Source organism: Moschus berezovskii, chromosome 19 (genome assembly GCF_049115385.1).
Source record: "Moschus berezovskii isolate FMDL1 chromosome 19, NW_MosBer_1.0, whole genome shotgun sequence".
NCBI lineage: Eukaryota > Metazoa > Chordata > Mammalia > Artiodactyla > Moschidae > Moschus > Moschus berezovskii.
In genome coordinates this window covers 61,126,642-61,146,464 of record NC_142478.1, presented here as the reverse complement: position 1 = coordinate 61,146,464, position 19,823 = coordinate 61,126,642, and the positions used below count along the sequence as shown (strand labels likewise).

Sequence of the window (19,823 nt, the reverse complement as noted above, 5' to 3'; positions counted from 1 at the left end):
GGGCCTCGCCCACCTGCCCCGCAGTATCTCATCGTCCAGGGCCCAGGGCCTGCTGTCTCATTCTTTTTCCAAGCGGCAGTTTCCACTGCAGTTGTCCTGTCCCTGCTTCACCAGTGAACGGGCCCTGGGAGTGGGGCGTGGACTGGTGGGGAGGACAGCTGAGCTCCGAGAAAAGAGAGAGCTGGGCAGGAAGTGGGTGAGAGGCACAGAGAAGGCAGGGACCCCACGCCTTTCACCGTCCCCACCCCCCACCCGGGTGGCCACTGCCCACCCGCTCCGGAATTAGGCTGCGTGTCGGTGATTGAGGTGGGACCTCTGGGCATGACTCACCTCATGAGGTTTGCACTCCTCCCCCCGAGGCCATCTGTTGTGGGGACGATGGGTCTGAGGGGGCAGCGTGGCCGGCAGTAAGGCCCGCTGCCGGTGGTCACGCTGGGCCAGAAGCCAGCAAGGCAATTCTGGACTGTGCTGCCTGACTGCAGCGGCCAGCTCCCTGGGCGGCAGTGGGTCCTACAGGGGACCGGCACACTCAGAGCGACAACCAGCTGGCCACCTCTGTCCCCTCACCTCCGTCCTGGCCTCCCTGCAGGAAGGAGAGGGGAAGCAGGGAGCGCCACTGCCTGCCTCAGCTCAAGGGCTCTGTGTCCCAGGGCCCTTCCAGACAAGTCCCTCCACGCTCCCCCCTCCCACTGGATGGCAGGGGACCCGGGGGCTTCGGGAAGCCACGTGTGGTGGTCCTGGGTCCTTAGGTGATGGCGTGTAGGGCCGCCTGCCAACCTGCTCCCCCTGCCCCATGAAAGTCAGCCAAGAAAGTTCTTCTGTGTTCAAGCCACTGTACATTTCCGGGTCTATTTATTACAGAACTAGCATGACCCTAATATAATCATTGCTAAATGGCCGTAATACAGCTCTTCTTTATTTGCACATAAATTTTATTCACAGAAGGAATGTTCTTTTCTCTCAAGACTCTAAATTTTCAGAACTGAAACGTGGGAAGTTAAGGGTGCGGCAAGGCAGAGGGTCAAGACGTTTGTGAGGTAGCTGCTGAGGTTGTTGGCAGCATGGCCGCGGGGAGCTGGAGCTCAGAAGGCAGGCTCTCCACCTGGGAGCGGTCTGCTCGGGGAACTCGGCGAGCCTATGCCTCAGCGGGGTCAGCAAACTACAGCTCACAGCCATCTGGCCCCATCCAGCCTGCAGCCTCACAGCCCTCAAGCTAAGATTTTTCTTACATTTTTCCAACCAAGAAGAATATGTGACAGAGACTTTAAGCAGCCTGCAAAAATATTCACCGCCTGGCCCGCATCCTAAAGGGTTGCTGTGAGGGTTATAAACAGTTGTGCCTGCTGCCTGGCCTGACATAATACAAGGTAATACATGCAATACAGCTGTTGATTTCTCCAAAACCAAACCATCACGGAGCCAAATTCTGCATTTCTTCCAGGTGAACAGTCTCTCCTTCCCTTCAAAAAAAAAAAAAACCACCAAACAAAAACCACGAAGAGCAACAACAGCTTGATTATTATGACCACGAGACACTTCCCAGAGAAAAGGTTTCTAGCAGTCCGGCTTCAGAGAGGGAGCAAAGACATATCCCCCACTTCCCCCTTTACAGCAGATGGGCCTGGTGGTAGCAGACCAGAGCTCAGGACACTAAAGCACGACTCAGTTTAATACATTAAGAAAGACTCGGACGTTTTAACAGTAGAAATGAGACTTTAAGCGGATATTTGAAAACATAAAGTTGATTGAGGCAGAGTATTAACACAGGTTTTTGAAATAACATGACTTTGCGGTACGAACGTCACTTCCAGTGGAGATCTATGAGGCTCCGGCAGACAGGCCACAAAGCCAGCCTCTCAAAATGCAATTAAATGGATCGTATTTTCAAATGAGATGCTTGGCCAGACTGGTCTGCTGGTGACGTGGACTAGGTTTGGATGTAACTGACACTTCGCTGAAAGTGCTTCCCAAAGCATGCCTGCAAACCCTGGGCCTCGGGGTGGGCGAAGAGGGTTGCGGTGCGTATGCAGATGTGTTGGGGCAGGAAAGCTCTAGGGCCTGAGCAGCTGGGAAGTCACCACTACACTCCCCTCCTGGGGAGTCACAATGAACAGCAGCATGTGAAAGGTTCCGAGTGAGCGAAACTGGGGACTGCTCAGCCGCGACGAGTGTGACAGCATGCGTGTGACCACAGGGGAGACACAGTGCTTGGTGCGATGCTGTGGACATGCCATGGGTGTGCAGCTGTGGGGTCAGCGTCAACGACACCCCGAGAACCTGGGTTTCCCTCACAAGGCGTCCAGAGCTCTCACTTCAAGACATGTGACTCGATGTCGTTAAAAAGCTGCAATCTTTGCGTTACAACCACTCTCAGAGTGACCAGCCAGCTCAGGTTAACGTTTGGCAAGGAAATCGGTATAAAGGTACTCTGTTCGCTCGCAGGCGTTGGAAAAAGGCAGGAGAGTCAATTCTCGCCCATTTCAATCAATGAGAACCAAGCAAGACTCTGCTGTTGTCATGGCTGGGCTGTCTACCTGGAACGAAACCCGGCAGGCCATTTGTATGGTTCCGCTGGATAAGTTTCATTTATTAATTATTGTACAAAAAAATCTTGGCATTCATTGGAAGAGAAAAGAAGTTACTATATCCAAAGAGTAAGTTATTTCAACATTGTGAAAGTTCTACTTTTATAACAGGCCTTTTTTTTTTTTAAGTGGAGAAAACATTTGGAAAAATTTTAAAAAGAAACTTATGATTTATTAGAGTACAGGATCCAAAACACGTTTTTAGAAAAATATAAAGTGCCCAAAGACCAACTTACACAGGTGACACAGGCTTCCTGGAGCCAAATGAAGCATTCATGAAGAAACACATTTAGAAACAGTCTAGATACATATTTACATCAGGTCAGTAAAGGTAAAACCATCTTTCTTGGCTTCGATGTCACTCTAAGAAAAAAGGAAATCAAACCAGAAAACCAACAATTTTAACTCTCAGCATGCGCCACAGATTCTTAGTAATGCATCTCATTAATATTAATGCCATAGTATCTAATTTTCACCTTTAAATGAGAGTAGTGTAAAACGCCCCCAACCTTGGGCAGACCAGGTGTTGAGAGTGGTCACAATTTCCAATGTGCGTCCAGACCACCTGACTTTGGATTGGATCGTGAGGAACATGGGCCCTGGACCACAGCTAGCTGGGGCGGGAAGGAGCTGGCTAGCCAAATCCCCATCTCTTTCTAGTAACTGCTCAGGAACTGTCACTAGCTGGGAAGTGGTCTCAGGTGGCTTCTCCAAACCTCAGTCATCCCAGGGTTTCCAAAGGGTAAACGAGAGGTGGTCACCAAATGTAGTGTGGAAATTACTGCATGCAAAGGGACAGACGGGCGGCGAGGTGCGGCTGATCACGGCCCCCAGAGCTTCATTCACTAGAGCAACTGGAAATCTTTCCAATGTAAGAGAGCAGAGTAACTAGGTTCTAACTTCAGAAGTTAGCTACTACAGGTTAACTACAAGGCTGGCCCACTGGAGAAGGGGCGGGTGGAGAACGGTGGGAGTCCAGAGCTGCGTTAGGACAAGGTACCTTCCTGCTTGGGTACCACAAATGTGGAAAAGACAGGTGCCAGCAGCATCTGGATATGAAGCCGGACTCCCGGGGGCTTGAGCACAGGCTTCTTCCTGGTGCTGTCATGGCAACGGTGACTCGAGAATGCCGGCCACGCTATTTCCTTTCCCACTGAGCTCATGCTCTTAAACCAGAGATATTTCATTTCTACCTGCCACATTCAAAAAGGTCTTGAAATGATTCTAAGGGAGAACAGGGAGCATGAGACCTCCCCTTCCCTTTTTAATTTCTAAGCTTCATCATTTCTTCTTGTTTCTGGTTATAAAAGTTAAACCTCATTTTCAGGTCTTTGGAGACCACAGAGCACAGTTTCTAAAAAGCAGACACTTTAACAGCAGATTATACTTTCCTACTACAAAGAGAACTCATTGCTGATTTAAGATCTACTCATGATACTGGAGTAGATTAAAAAAAAAACCCACTTACTTTTAAGGGAGGAATAGTAGATGAAAGTGGGAAAACCCATTCAAAGACTATTACAATGCATTTTTTCAAAGAATTTTATGTAATAAAATAAAAAAACCTAATGATTCTTAAGAGATATGAGCGTAAATCCAAGAGATGATTCTGGGAAAGCAAAATTGTTTCATGCACTCAATTCATATAAAGAAAAAGATAAAATGCCGGAAAACTTTCAAAAATTAGGAAAAAAAAATTCAAATGATTCTGATTACTATTAGTTTGTTAATGACTCCAGATCCACTATGCGGCCAAGATCACTTAAGAGCTTCAGCCCTGGGTAAAAAGACAGACCATCCTGACCGGGGAGCACACATGGTTCACAAAGAGATCAGAGAGAAACGACTGCAAACGGACAACCCCACCTGTCCAGCAAGCGAAACGCTCTGAGATGACGTAGACAGACGCGATGCAGGGTGGGGAGCGGGGTGTGAGGAGAGAGAGCGGTTGTGTCAACGGTAAGACGTCATGAAGACAGCTGTCACAAACGGTCACCACAGGACAAGCATACGAGCCATGCCACTGAGACAGTGCCTTTCAAACGAGTCACTAGTGTAGGCGGAGAGCGACATTGTCTTTGCAGCTGGCAGAGAGAGCACACGTGATTTCCACTTGGTAGGAGGCAACCAGCACGACCGGTTGAGTGGCCTTCCCAGTGGTGTGAGTCCAGAGGGATCCAAGGGGACGTCTGCACCCCAAACCCCGTCGTCTTGGAAAAGAGCAGCAGCAGCAAAGGTCTGATGTCCCCCGAGACTTTACTCCACGTTCTCTTTCTTGGCACTGTAAATGTTCTGCACCGTCTCATACACAGACTCCAGGTCCTCTGGGTACCGGATCTCCAGCTCTGCGTTCGGGATGTAGTGAGTGCCCGTGAACTCCGAGAAGTAGCGTCCAACATCGGGGTGGGAGATCTCCTGAGGCTCCACATTATACTCCAGGTTCTCTGTTGGCAGAGAGGCACACGGACATTCTCATTAAAACTGGTTTTTCTGCTGCATCTTTTATCCAGAGAACCTCTGGAGAAATCTCTGAGTGTATTTTTGAGGTGGGAGGTGGGGGGAGGAAACAGATGTTTTTGGAAGTCGGGAGGGAAGAGGTAGAGCGAGGGGGGTGGGAGGGGGGCGACTGGAAGATGGAGGGAGAGGGCACAGGGCCCCTGCCAGCTCCACACAGAACACCAATGTTTTCCTCCTCTCTGAGCAGAACTCCAGCCCCTCGGGGTCTGCACCCTGGAGGTGCAGGGGGCTTGTCTCACCTGATCCAATACAGACACAGCTGCGCGCGCGCGCGCACACACACACACACACACACACACACACAGCAGAACACCAATGTTTTCCTCCTCTCTGAGCGGAACTCCAGCCCCTCAGGGTCTGCACGCTGGAGGTGCAGGGGGCTTGATGCGCACACACACAGCTGCGCACACACACACAGTGGGCTGAGGGTGTCCTAGCCTGTTCTGTTCTCACCAGTGAAGTTTCTGAAGCCTTCACAGCACCAGGTCACAGGTCTCTCCCTGCGTCCTCTGTCGCACACTCCTCCCCCGCCACCTCTGAGGACCCTGCAGTGCTGGCTCCTGCTTCTGAGGGTGAGGACCCAGCTCCCAGGGCTGATGTGGGGTCTGGGGAGGAATGGAAAGTGGCCCGTGCCTCTAGACCCTAGAGGGTAGGGGTTATGCCATCTGTATCAGCTCTTAGGAAAACCATGCCCCGCTCCCTTCCCTGCTCCATGTGTTGCCACTAGAGACAGCAATAGAAAATGACTCCTTTAAAATGGAAATAATAAAAAAGAGGTGGCAGCACGTGTGGGTTATTTTAAAGACTGACATCATTTCAGATGGCTTCTCCCTCCCCAAGCTATCTGAGAAACGGCTCCTCCGTGGACCCAATGGGAGGACGGTGGGTTGTGGGCCTTCCCTGCTGGCTGTGGAGGCCTGGCCTAGACTGGCTGTGGGCCCCCAGCCAGGAGGGCCCAGCCCCGTCCTCCATGGCCTGGCCAGAAAGCAGCTGGCCAGGCAGGCCTGCCTGCCCTGACCGCGTCCCAGGGTGCTCTTGGTTCTGATCAACATGAGCCACAATCAATCCAGGGAGTCCCTGCGCACGCCCAGTCCACCGGCTATCCAACACCAATGGTGCAGCAGGTTATCTCTTACACTGCTCGTTAAACATCCTGAAACACACCTGCAGGCCCTTGGGTGCCCCCCACCCCGAGAACACAGGATAAACACCTTGGGATAAACACGAGTGCCTCTCAGAAGCACGGCCTGTAACTTGTAACTGATGCTTGTCTTTCAGGAGAGGGGGAAAGAGTTTGTAATTCAATCTGTAACGTATTTCTTTAACCCAAGAAGGAAGATTTAGGGAACTTCTGTGCTTATAGCTGTTTAAGGCTGATTTGTCAGACTACATGGGGACATACCAGTTTGAGAAATCACATACCGATTACAAGCAAAGACAGATATCCACAGACTACCTCAGCATTGCTCAGGAGAGCAAAAGAAGAGAAAAAAAGAAGGCAGTAACAGCCTACATAGACGCGACGCGGGAGACGCCGGCCCCGGCGGCGCAGACGCGACGCGGGAGACGCCGGCCCCGGCGGCGCAGACGCGACGCGGGAGACGCCGGCCCCGGCGGCGCAGACGCGACGCGGGAGACGCCGGCCCCGGCGGCGCAGACGCGACGCGGGAGACGCCGGCCCCGGCGGCGCAGACGCGACGCGGGAGACGCCGGCCCCGGCGGCGCAGACGCGACGCGGGAGACGCCGGCCCCGGCGGCGCAGACGCGACGCGGGAGACGCCGGCCCCGGCGGCGCAGACGCGACGCGGGAGACGCCGGCCCCGGCGGCGCAGACGCGACGCGGGAGACGCCGGCCCCGGCGGCGCAGACGCGACGCGGGAGACGCCGGCCCCGGCGGCGCAGACGCGACGCGGGAGACGCCGGCCCCGGCGGCGCAGACGCGACGCGGGAGACGCCGGCCCCGGCGGCGCAGACGCGACGCGGGAGACGCCGGCCCCGGCGGCGCAGACGCGACGCGGGAGACGCCGGCCCCGGCGGCGCAGACGCGACGCGGGAGACGCCGGCCCCGGCGGCGCAGACGCGACGCGGGAGACGCCGGCCCCGGCGCAACGAACCACGCAAAGAGGTGCGGCCGTGAGGAGCTACCCCACGCCTGAGGCCAGGGCCAGCGGCCGAGAGGAGCTACCCCACGTCCAACAGGCGGTGGCTGCGCGGGCGCAGGAGGGCCGAGAGGAGCTACTCCGCGTTCAAGGTCAGGAGGGGTGGCCTTGAGGAGATACCCCTCGTCCAAGGTAAGGTACAGCGGCTGCACTTTGCTGGAGCGGCTGTGAAGAGATTTTCCACGACCAAGGTAAGAGAAACCCAAATAAGACGGTAGGTATTGCTAGGGGGCACCAGAGGGCAGACAAACTGAAATCATAATCACAGGAAACTAGCTGATCTAATCACATGGACCACAGCCGAATGTGGTCCCCTGGAGAAGGGAATGGCAAACCACTTCAGTATACTTGCCTTGAGAACCCCATGAACAGTAACAAAGGGCAAAATGATAGGATACTGAATGAGGAATTCCCCAGGTCGGTAGGTGCCCAGTATGCTACTGGAGCTCAGTGGAGAAATAACTCTAGAAGGAATAAAGGGATGGAGCAAAAGCAAAACCAATACCCAGTTGTGGATGTGACCAATGATGGAAACAAGGTCCGGTGCTGTAAAGAGCAATATTGCATAGGAACCTGGAATGTTAGGTCCATGAATCAAGGCAAATTGGATGTGGTCAAACAGGAGATGGCAAGAGTGAACATAGACATTCTAGGAATCAGTGAATTAAAATGGACTGGAATGGGTGAATTTAACTCGGATGACCATTATATCTACTACTGTGGGCAGGAATCCCTTAGAAGAAATGGAGTAGCCATCATGGTCAACAAAAGAGTCCGAAATGCAGTACTTGGATGCAATCTTAAAAATGACAGGATGATTTCTGTTCGTTTCCAAGGCAAACCATTCAATATTACAGTAATCCAGGCCTATGCCCCAACCAGTACTGCTGAAGAAGCCGAAGTTAATCGGTTCTATGAAGACCTACAAGACCTTTTAGAACTAACACCCAAAAAAGATGTCCTTTTCATTCTAGGGGACTGGAATGCAAAAGTAGGAAGTCAAGAAACACCTGGAGTAACTGGCAAATTTGGCCTTGGAGCACGGAATGAAGCAGGGCAAAGGCTAATAGAGTTTTGTCAAGAGAATGCACTGGTGATAGCAAACACCCTCTTCCAACAACACAAGAGAAGACTCTACACATGGACATCACCAGATGGTCAACACCAAAATCAGATTGATTATATTCTTTGCAACCAAAGATGGAGAAGCTGTATACAGTTAGCGAAAACAAGACCAGGAGCTGACTGTGGCTCAGATCATGAACTCCTTATTGCGAAGTTCAGACTTAAATTGAAGAAAGTAGGGAAAACCACTAGACCATTCAGATATGACCTCAATCAAATCCCTTATGATTATGCAGTGGAAGTGAGAAATAGATTTAAGGGACTAGATCTGATTGATAGAGTGCCTGATGAACTCTGGACGGAGGTTCGTGACATTGTACAGGAGACAGGGACCAAGACCATCCCCATGGAAAAGAAATGCAAAAGAGCGAAATGGCTGTCTGAGGAGGCCTTACAAATAGCTGTAAAAAGAAGAGAGGCGAAAAGCAAAGGAGAAAAGGAAAGATATAAGCATCTGAATGCAGAGTTCCAAAGAATAGCAAGGAGAGATAAGAAAGCCTTCCTCAGTGATCAATGCAAAGAAATAGAGGAAAACAACAGAATAGGAAAAACAAGAGACCTCTTCAAGAAAATTAGAGATTCCAAGGGAACTTTTCATGCAAAGATGGGCTTGATAAAGGACAGAAATGGTATGGACCTAACAGAAGCAGAAGATATTAAGAAGAGGTGGCAGGAATACACAGAAGAACTGTACAAAAAAGATCTTCCCGACCAAGATAGTCACGATAATGTGATCACTGACCTAGAGCCAGACATCTTGGAATGTGAAGTCAAGTGGGCCTTAGAAAGCATCACTACGAACAAAGCTAGTGGAGGTGATGGAATTCCAGTTGAGCTATTTCAAGTCTTGAAAGATGATGCTGTGAAAGTGCTGCACTCAATATGCCAGCAGATTTGGAAAACTCAGCAGTGGCCACAGGACTGGAAGAGGTCAGTCTTCATTCCAATCCCAAAGAAAGGCAATGCCAAAGAATGCTCAAACTACCGCACAATTGCACTCATCTCACACGCTAGTAAAGTCATGCTCAAAATTCTCCAAGCCAGGCTTCAGCAGTATGTAAATCGTGAACTCCCAGATGTTCAAGCAGGTTTTAGAAAAGGCAGAGGCACCAGAGATCAAATTGCCAACATCCGCTGGATCATGGAGAAAGCAAGAGAGTTCCAGAAAAACATCTATTTCTGCTTCATTGACTATGCCAAAGCCTTTGACTGTGTGGATCACAATAAACTGTGGAACATTCTGAAAGAGATGGGAATCCCAGACCACCTGACCTGCCTCTTGAGAAACCTGTATGCAGGTCAGGAAGCAACAGTTAGAACCGGTCATGGAACAACAGACTGGTTCCAAATAGGAAAAGGTGTACGTCAAGGTTGTATATTGTCACCTTGCTTATTTAACTTATATGCAGAGTACATCATGAGGAACGCTGGGCTGGAAGAAGCACAAGCTGGAATCAAGATTGCTGGGAGAAATATCAATAACCTCAGATATGCAGATGACACTACCCTTATGGCAGAAAGTGAAGAGGAACTCAAAAGCCTCTTGATGAAAGTGAAAGAGGAGAGTGAAAAGGTTGGCTTGAAGCTCAACATTCAGAAAACAAAGATCATGGCATCTGGTCCCATCACTTCATGGGAAATAGATGGAAAAACAATGGAAACAGTGTCAGACTTTGTTTTTTTGGGCTCCAAAATCACTGCAGATGCTGATTGCAGCCATGAAATTAAAAGACGCTTGCTCCTTGGCAGGAAAGTTATGACCAACCTTGATAGTATATTAAAAAGCAGAGACATTACTTTGCCGACCAAGGTCCGTCTAGTCAAGGCAATGGTTTTTCCCGTGGTCATGTATGGATGTGAGAGTTGGACTGTGAAGAAGGCTGATCGCCGAAGAATCGATGCTTTTGAACTGTGGTGTTGGAGAAGACTCTTGAGAGTCCCTTATACTGCAAGGAGATCCAACCAGTCCATTCTAAAGGAGATCAATCCTGGATGTTCATTGGAGGGACTGATGCTAAAGCTGAAACTCCAATACTTTGGCCACCTCATGAGACGAGTTGACTCACTGGAAAAGACTCTGATGCTGGGAAAGGTTGGGGGCGGGAGGAGAAGGGGACGACGGAGAATGAGATGGCTGGATGGCATCACCGACTCTGTGGACATGAGTTTGAGTGTACTCCGGGAGTTGGTGATGGACAGGGAGGCCTGGCGTGCTGTGATTCATGGGGTCGCGGAGAGTCGGACACGACTGAGCGACTGAACTGAACTGAACTGAACAGCCTACATGTCCACCTGCAGGCCACTGTGTAAACAAACAGCGGCACGTTAGCTCAGCGCATCCCAGGCAGCCAGGAAAATGAACAACCTGTTTTCCAGACGTGTCGGGGGAAGCGGGACTAAAAACACGTCTTATAAAAGGATAGGAAGGCCAAACACCTGTGCTGCTACGTGACACGTGCATGCAGCTACACGTTTTAAGTGACCGCTTTTAAACTGGGCATTTACGGTGCGTAAGCACCACGAGACCTGCCCGGGCCCCGGCTCCTGCGACCCTCACAGGGCTCCACAAGAGGCTCACGACGCCCTCCAGCGGCTGAGCCGACAGCAGCAAGACTCCACCGGGGCTGGGGAAGCAGACCAAGAGGCGTCCTTGTGCACTGTTCCTCCGGCAGCAGTCAGGGAGGACGGGCTGAGACTGACCCCAGGGCCCAGACAGGCTGCCTCAGAAGGCAGGTTGTGGGACAGTGCTCCGCAAACAGGTGCCTGGGGAGTCCGAGAGGAAACTGGGTGCTCTGCTAACTCTGGTTTTCTCCTGCTGTGACCACCAGCATGGAGATGACTTCACTTCCTTCTTTACACTGTCAACCAGGAGCACAGACTGAATGTGGTGTGTTTGCCTGCCTGGGCTCCCAGCGAAACAGGAAAACTGTACTAACAGAAGACACTTTTTTTAGGAGAAAACCAGACACTGAAGTTGGCAGCTACGAGTTATGAGGGGAATAATTCCCAATCCACTATATGAGTTTAAAAATTCTTTTGTGAAGTTTTAAAAAAATTTGAAGGAAGAAATCTAAGTGAAATAAAACTTAAAGAGCAAAATATTAGACAGGGACTACTTAAAATGCCTGGAAAAATCATGGGAAGAATTTGACTACCCCAATATTTTCTGAGAAATGTTTCTGATTTTATTTAAAATATTCAGCTATCTACATCAAAATATACGCATACCTCCCTGTAAAAGCCTAGAAACAGTACCCATGAGTCCTCTGGGGGCACCTGTCAGGCCCTCCCAAGAGGAAACCACTAGGACTGCGGGTCTAGCTTCCCAGTCCTTGTATAAACACATACACATGCAGTTAAACATACTTACATGCACTCAGAAGGTAACTCCATTGTCTTACGTGTGTTTATTCATACTAAGCATACAGTAAGCACTGACCTGCACGTGGTTTATTTGGCTGCAGCTTAGCATCCCCAAGTTTGGATACACCTCCACTGACCAGGCGAGTCCCATGCATGACACTGTTTCTCTGTCATAACAAGGGGATCGCAAGGCCCCCTGTGTAAGGGCGTCTCTAGTGGAGGGACCGACTGGGGGAGCTGCCAGGTCAGAGGAAAACAGGCACTTGAGATTTTGACAACTTAAAAGACAGCACCAAACCGCCCTCTGAGGTGGCTGCAAACTTACACGTCAGCCTTGACACAGGGAATCATCACAGTTAACAGCGTGTGCACTTGGACCCAACCATTCAACCAGGTGCTTTACCATCACACACAAAGCATGCAAGAACCAGGTTTTCACAGTACAGCCTAATTCCTGACTTTGCAATGTGGCAGCTGGCTTAAATTCAGAACATCTGTGATAGTCACTTTCTCCAGGATCTATGAAGTATGCAGGGAAGCCGAGACAGGAGTTCCTGGTATCAGAAAAATACTAAAGCATGCCCCCTAGTGGTAGGAAAAATTACAAACACAAAATGCTGTAGAACCTGTTAAAATACTGATGGAAAACATCTCTTAATGCGGCTGGCTAAAACTGTTTGAGGATGGCACACACATATGTGGCTTATAACTCACTCTTCAACTCTCTGTGGAGAGCGAAGAGAAAGGCATTCATTAATGGGCTCTGCCCAGATTACTAGGATCGATGCAGCCAAAGGTTGAAAATTTAGAAGATGAAAGTTTAAAAATAATTTAACGCAAACGTATTAGCCCAGAAATGTTCAAAAATATTTTTAAATAAGTGCTTTTAAAATGCAGCCTCTCAAGATAGCTCCCTGGCTAAATGTGGGCTAACCTGAGCATAAAATTGTTCCAAATGATCATAACACATTGACTAAACGAAAAATCCAGCCATCTCTTGGAGGAGGCGGGAAAGAGAGAGAGACAGCAAGGGAAAGGAGAGGAGAGAGAGGTGGCGGTGGAGACGAAAGAGAGAGGGGGCAGGGCTCGGCTTCACAGGACTGGAGGGCACACTCGCAGCAGAAAAGCTCCATTCTGCAACGTGCATATCATGACTTAGGCAGGAAGAGCCAATAGGAGCTAAAACAAACATCAGGACAAAGGTCGTCACTGGGGAACAGGATATACCCAGGATTGGGACATAGTTTGACCCCATGGATTTCTAGTTAACTGCAGATGGAACACTATCCCTTACAGGGTGTCACTGTCTTGGCCAAGTGACCAAACTCCGCCTTCCTGACAGCAGACATGGAACCCCACGGCCTCTGGACGAGACGCAACGTGAACCACACAGCACCCGAGAGCAAGCTCGCCAGCCAAAAACCCCAACTCCATCTAATACAACCTGAGATTAACTTCTGGTTTACAGACAATACGCAAAGAAACAGTAAGACAAATCCAGACTGTTACGACAATTTATAAGCCAACTGGTCCGGACTCTTCAAAAAGTCAGTCTTGTGAAAAGTGGGGAAAAGATGAGAATTGAGGAGCTGTTCTTTACCAAGAGAGAACAGAGACATAACAACCAAATACAACCATTAAGGAGGCCATAGGAGTGAAGGCCGGGCCTGGGAAAGGGCCCCTCAGGGCAAGGTGGGTTGGCCTCCGGGGGCTACGACAGAGCTCTTCTTCAGCGCTGAACCCCAGAGCCCAGCACCCCTGGGCACACACGTGTTGGGGAAATGTGGACCTTGGGCCGACAAAACCACTAGCTGCCGTCACAGGGTGATACCCACGCTCAGTTCTAAGAACTTCCTATAAGTCCCAGCATTTAAACTTAAAAAGGGCAGTTTGCTACCTTTACCCATGATCCTTCAATCTCAGTTTTAGAGAGTGTGAAACTGATAAGCAAATACTATATTTATAAAACAACATCATTACAGTTTTCTTGCAGTGAACCTTACAGCGCATGCTGACCTCAGATACGATTAGAATGCGTTCCTGAATCGTTGGGACACTGGACAAACTCAGAACACCCTGAAACCAAAAATCCAGCTTTACTACTCAAAAAAGCCCGTTTTAAAGTTAATATGACTGTTTCTAGACACCCAAATATCAGATATTACAAGTCTTCAAACCAATCCCATGTAATGGGCAACGACTGGATAAGCTGCGGGTGCAGACACTGGCCCCCAGAGCTGACAGTCTCCTCTGGTCTCGTGGCGCGCTCCATGACGTGCAGGGTGAAACGCGCAGAGTGAGTGGGGGTGCAAACCGTCCATGAATCATTCAGCAATTCCCAAATAACTTGATTGCTAAAATTTGTAGGATAATTTTTTTTCTGACACAGCTTCTTACGCTAAATAAAATCATTGTCAGTATCTCCATCTGACACGGGGTGCATGCCACCCCCTCTCATAACTCCCCTTGTGCTGATAGAGGTTAGGTGACTTCTGGTCTCAATAAAGGGAAGTTCTCTTTTATAAGATCCTCTCTCATATTCTGAATTAATAGTAATTAACATGAGCTCTTTTCTAGTCTTGTTGGCACTTCTGAGATTTTTATACATCCAACATTTCTATTATTGTATTTACCAGAACATAATACTGACTTAGGTCAAACCTTATGTTTTAGGTGAGATGCAAAAAGGTTCAGCATGATGGTTAGGGTGAAGGCTCTTTGCCAAGCTGCCTGTGTTTGTACTCTGTAAAATTTACACGTCTCTACATGCTCCAATTTTCCAGTGTATCAAATGCATATGACCACAACGATGACGGCAATTTAGAGTTCTCAGAGAAGTTAACACGCAACGGAAGGCTGCTCTCACAGAGCAGCACTGCAAAGCATTCATGTTAATTTTTATGAATAAAATGAACAATGTGGATGCCCTGACAGGCAGGCATGCAATAAACTCATCCCATTAAACGGAGAGGCAAAGACGACCAGGGCTCTGGGTGAGCACCTGTCAGGGCTGGCAATGGCCCCAACCACCTACTGAGCACCTACCTGCTGACTCCCAGCTGCTCTCAGAGCCAGAGCTGTGGCCTGCAGTTCCCACGATGGCCACTGGGGGTGTCGCTCTCACAAGCACAACTTAACTGGCTGCCAGTTTCACGGTGCTAGGGCAGCTCCCCCAACAGAGCCCATTCCGTGCCCTCCAGTTCAGGTAGGCAGTATGAGCAGGGCAAAAACTGACCCTCCTTGCCTGGAGGGAGCCAAAGGCAGTGGCTGGTAAACAGGACTTTCAGACTGGCAGAGGCAATGACCAATCAGAATAGAAGTGGGCAACAGCTTGGAACAGGGGTGTGGTGGTGACTAGGGCGGAAGACCCTGGGGCAGTGACCAGCTAACCTGTCGATATGGCTGCAAAAATACATACCCACCTACGTTTAGCTGAGTATCAGCCCTGATGACTTTGATGGCTGTGTGACAACTGCCAACTCTCAAACTGACAACCTCTTCCCGCAGCATCCGAGTACTCAAACGTGTGCCTGAGGTACAGACAGAGCCCGCCACTCACCCTGGGCGGCGTATCGACAGGACCCGTCCTCCACCAGGACGTTGTAAAAGGGCTGATGGTGGCCATGAGGCAGGCTGTGGACGTTCATGTTTCGGATCCACTCGTGTCCCATCATGCAGGTAGGGTCCCAGCCGTAGATGACACAGTTATAGCCATACCTGATCAACACAAGAGCAGCCACACGTCAGCTTCCTGTCGTGGCAAAGTGGAACACAGAGGCGATGGCTTGGCTTCTCCAAGGCTCACGTTCTTACAGATCTACCTGCCTTTACGCTGAATCAATTTCCCTCCTGACCTCTTTATAAACCCCTCTTCTTGGCAAGCTCACTCTATCTTGTTGCTGCTGCTGTTCCGTCTCTAAGTCGTATCTGACTCTCTGTGACCCCACGGACTGCAGCAAGCCAGGTTTCTGTCCTTCACTGTCTTCCAGAGTTTGCTCAGAGAGTAGCACAACTGGGGAAGCACTAAAGTCTCACTGGATTTTTGATGAGGGTAACAAACGGTTGATTTTTTCCTGAGTTATGACAACAGAATGGTAAACGTTGTCTTTTAAAAAAAAAGAGAGCCCTTACCTCTTTAGTGCTACTAAAATAAGTACCGATGAAATGACCTCTGGTATTTGCTCCAGGGAGGAGGGGGAGAGTCAGGGGGTGAAGGTGAAATGAAGACTGACCTCATAATGATAACCTTTGAAGCTGGACACGGGAGCGTCACCTGGTTCATACACTCCTCTCTACTCTCAGATACACTTGAAAATCTCACAACAGAGTTAACAAAAAAAAAAAGAATGCAGTAAAAGAATGGAAAACCTAGCCAAAAACTGAGAAGAGACATTTGCAATTTATCTGCCCATAGAGACTAATACACAGAATAAAGAAACTGCAAATCAGTAAGACTAACAACTCAAATGAAAAACACGCAAAACACCTGAAGAGGCACTTAATCAAAGGAAATTTGAAAGGCCAGTAAACACAGGAAAAGCAGCTCCATCTGCGTGGCAACCAGGAAAATGCAAATTAAAACCACAACGAAATGCCCTTTGCCACACTACAGAAGCACACTTTCCAGTCTGGCACTGACTGAAAGGTGAGGCTCAAGCCTCTCAGCGCCCGGCCTGCTGGTGGGTGTGAATCAGCACAGGCGCTTTGGGGGGCAGGTTAACTGTGCCTCATCCACCAGCCTTAGGACCCACCGGGTAAGTCCCTACCGAACTCAGATCCAAGGAGAGCGAGACCGTGGGACAGAGGCTGACAAGAAGGGGAAGCATCCAGCCGACAGGGCTTCCACTCCCGAGACAGGATGCTACAATCATTAGAAGAGCTCCCAGTTAGGAAAGCCAGTTGCTTCTTAACAAACAAAAAGGCTAGAGATACGGCTTGATCTTCGGTCCTTGCTGTACCAGGTCAGGGCCCTGCCGCGTGCCGCGCTGGTCCTCGGCAGCCGCGCTGGTCCTCGGCAGCCGCGCGGGGCGGGGCAGGGCCAGCAGCACTCACCTCTTGTGCTTCATGATGAGCCCAATGGAGTAGCAGACATCCCTGTGCTTCTCGTGGGAGCGAAGCTTGACCTCCACCCCCACCTCCTCCTTCTTCCGCTCAATGTGCTCCAGCGTGTGCTGCACCAGGTAACCCACCGCCCCGTGCTGCCCCGGGTCTAGGGTCTGGATGTGCTGGAGGATGTCAAGCACCTTCAAGACAAGACAGAAAGACTAGGAGATAATATTTTCATTTAGGCCTTTTCGGTTTCCTGGCGATAGATTGAAACCTGCGAAAGCTGATGAAAGGCGGCACGGTGGGCTGGGTTAACAGCCTGCGGCTCCGCGACCCTCAGGGGTCCCTCCCCACTGGGCCACGTACACCCGGAGTCGCTTCATGTGCCGGGGGCTGGCCCCAGCATCTGAGCCCAGCCAGCCTGAGCGGGAGGAACTCTATTTAGAAACACAAGGCGCTGGAGCCCACATGGGACGGGGAGGCCAGGGCTGCCATCCATGAGTGCGTTGGGACCAGGTGAAGCCTAACAGGTCCACACACTGCTGGGCCGTGGGGCGGGACTCGATGTCTTATACACAGAAAAGAAACCTTCTCAACCTGCCGCTCATGAACTAGAAAAAGAAACGCAAAGCTGCTTCAATCAAGATGGAAAGGCTGAGTGCAGAGTAGCCTCGGGGCTGTAGGAGAGGGGAGGGGTCACAGAGAGGCCATGGGGAGATGGACAAACGTCAGCACAGCGCATTTATGATGCTCTATGTAAGAAGGCAGATGTGTAGGTCCAGGGCTCGGAGATCCTACTGGTCATGGAACCAGGCTTAGAGAAGTTAAGCAAGGTGCCTGAGGTCACGGGGTTATGGAGACATGCAGTGAAAACGTGGACCTGGGGCTGACTCAGTTGCCTTCACACCAAAGCAGGAAGAGGACTGAGTACATTAACTTACGGTGGACTTTAGTGTTCAGGAGAACAGGGAGAAAACCCTCTCCTTGGAAGTTACGTGACGAGCTGGCGGAGCAGAACTGCCTGAACCTGAGGTTCTGTTCTCTTTATGGCACCCACTGCCACTATGGAAAAATACAAGTTCAAGGAAAGCTAACTCATGTGAGCAATTACCAAGCGCCTACTGTCTCAGCTCTCAGATGAGGGTCTCTGATGTGTTTCTGTTTTAGAAAAGTATCTCTTCTTATTTATTGACGCTGGATTCTAGCCCCTAAACTGCCAAACTCAACTGCTTTTGTCTTTGAATTAGTTTATCTACTTATCAAATAATGATTAAAAACTCCCCTATTTCCTGACACGTGAGCCTGTACAAGTGCTGTGAAAACTGCAGTTTTCCACAAAGCAAGGTATTATTTTAAAACCCAATCTTGTCTTCCAGAATGAGATTTGCAAGATCTCAATATTTCCTGAATATTCTTCTCCTGCTGGTTCACTGTGCCAAGCCTGTCACATGTCTTTTTAAACTTCATTTAATCCTCCCAACCTGGAGGTCAGCAACCAGTCACTGCCAATTTCCAGAAGAGGAACCAGGCTTAGAGAAGTTAAGCAAGGTGCCTGAGGTCACGGGGTTATGGAGACATGCAGTGAGAACGTGGCCCTGGGGCAGCCCCAGGTCTCAGTCGCCTTCACACCAAAGCAGGAAGAGGACTGTAATTAACTTAGGAAAATTCTCAAACACGTATCAAGTGGACAGAATGGCATGATCCCAAGTAGCAGACGCAGCTTGCAGCCAATCCCATCCACCTGCCGCCCCCAGCAGTGGCCTTGTCATGCAGGGGCACTAGCAACAGTTGTGCCTTGTAGCTAAAAGCATCGGATTTCACAGTAAGCTTCTTGTGTTCCCCTCTGCAGTTCCAACTAATTACTTCTGACAAGTTTTCTATAAACACAGGCTTCCTCTCCTTCCTGGCAGCCCCTTCCTACCAGATAAGTGAAAGAAACGTTAACTTGGAACCTTCAAAGCACAAAGGAAGTCTTGAACTCAGTGTCAGAGGAGGAGAGAAGGTTCAGGGATAATTACGTCCTTCCCTTGGTGGTGGGGGAATGACAGGGTGAAGGGGAGGCCAGAAACGGAGGTGCCAGAAGACATGCCCGGTGTGTCCCGAAGGCCTGTGCTGACGGTGGGCCACCATGACATCTCCAGCTAAATGTCCAGGCTAATGAAATTCCGTCATTTCTTATTCATTCAAATAAAAATTTTGTGAGCACCTACTAGGTGGGAGGAATTGTTGAGAGCCGGGGGAAGAGCTGGAGTAGGGAACAGAACAAGGGTGTCCCTGGTGGTCCAGGGGCTTAGGACTGTGCTCCCAATGTAGGGGGCTCCTGCTGACCCCGGTCAGAGAACTAGATCCCACATGTCCCAGTTAAAAGTTCACATGCTACAACTAAAGATCCCTCCTGCCGCAACAAAGTCTGCAGATCTTGTGTGCTGTAACTAAGACCTGGCACAAATAAATAAAAAAAAAACAACCCAAAACAGATGGGCCCGGTCCTTAAAGAGCACCGTCTCGTGGGGAAGCTTGGGTAAACAAGCTGCTTCAGACACCCCGCATGAGCATGTGGAAGGGTGAGCACAGGGCACAGCGTGGAGAGCTGGGAGGGGGCTCAGGGGCGGGAGCTAAGCTACCATCTCGTCTCAGCAGGCGTGAGCCGCAGAGCTGAGGGACAGGAAGGAAGCTCCCGGCAGAGCTGCAGTGTGTGCGGAGGAAGGGCGCAGGCGCATGGGGGTGGGCGGACGATGCCGCCCAGGCAGTGCAGAGTGGGCGTGAGGAAGGACAGGCTGGTGGAGCTGGGCCACCAGGCACCCGGCAGGCCTCGGCGGAGAGAGGCAAGGGGGGAGCCACTCGGAGGGTTCCAAGCAGGGAAGGGCCATGAGTTGTCGACACGCGGTTATGCTTCCTCTGACTCCAGTGCTTCAAGTGCGTTCAGGGGTCAAAGAGGCAAAGGAAGGAGACCGTGCAGGCGGCCTATGAGGTCACCGAGGGGACACAGCCGCCGGCAGATGTGTGCAGGGTCCAGGGAAGAGGGCAG

General features: G+C 50.4%; 1 protein-coding gene across 3 annotated transcripts in view; it reads right to left on the bottom strand.

The window, feature by feature from the left end:
- Positions 1-1,496: 1,496 nt before the first annotated feature.
- FBXO21 (F-box protein 21) overlaps positions 1,497-19,823 on the bottom strand; it is a 42,582-nt gene continuing 24,255 nt past the window's right edge. The window contains exons 10-13 of one of the 3 annotated variants that reach the window (XM_088828207.1): positions 16,802-17,013; positions 15,982-16,065; positions 15,309-15,466; positions 1,497-5,029 (exon numbers count right to left, since the gene is read on the bottom strand). In XM_088828207.1, coding sequence (XP_088684333.1) covers positions 4,842-5,029; positions 15,309-15,466; positions 15,982-16,065; positions 16,802-17,013 — 642 coding nt within the window. In that variant the 3' untranslated portion in view covers positions 1,497-4,841. The remainder of the gene's footprint in view (positions 5,030-15,308; positions 15,467-15,981; positions 16,066-16,801; positions 17,014-19,823) is intronic. The other 2 variants (XM_055404590.2, XM_055404591.2) reach the window with 2 other exon arrangements.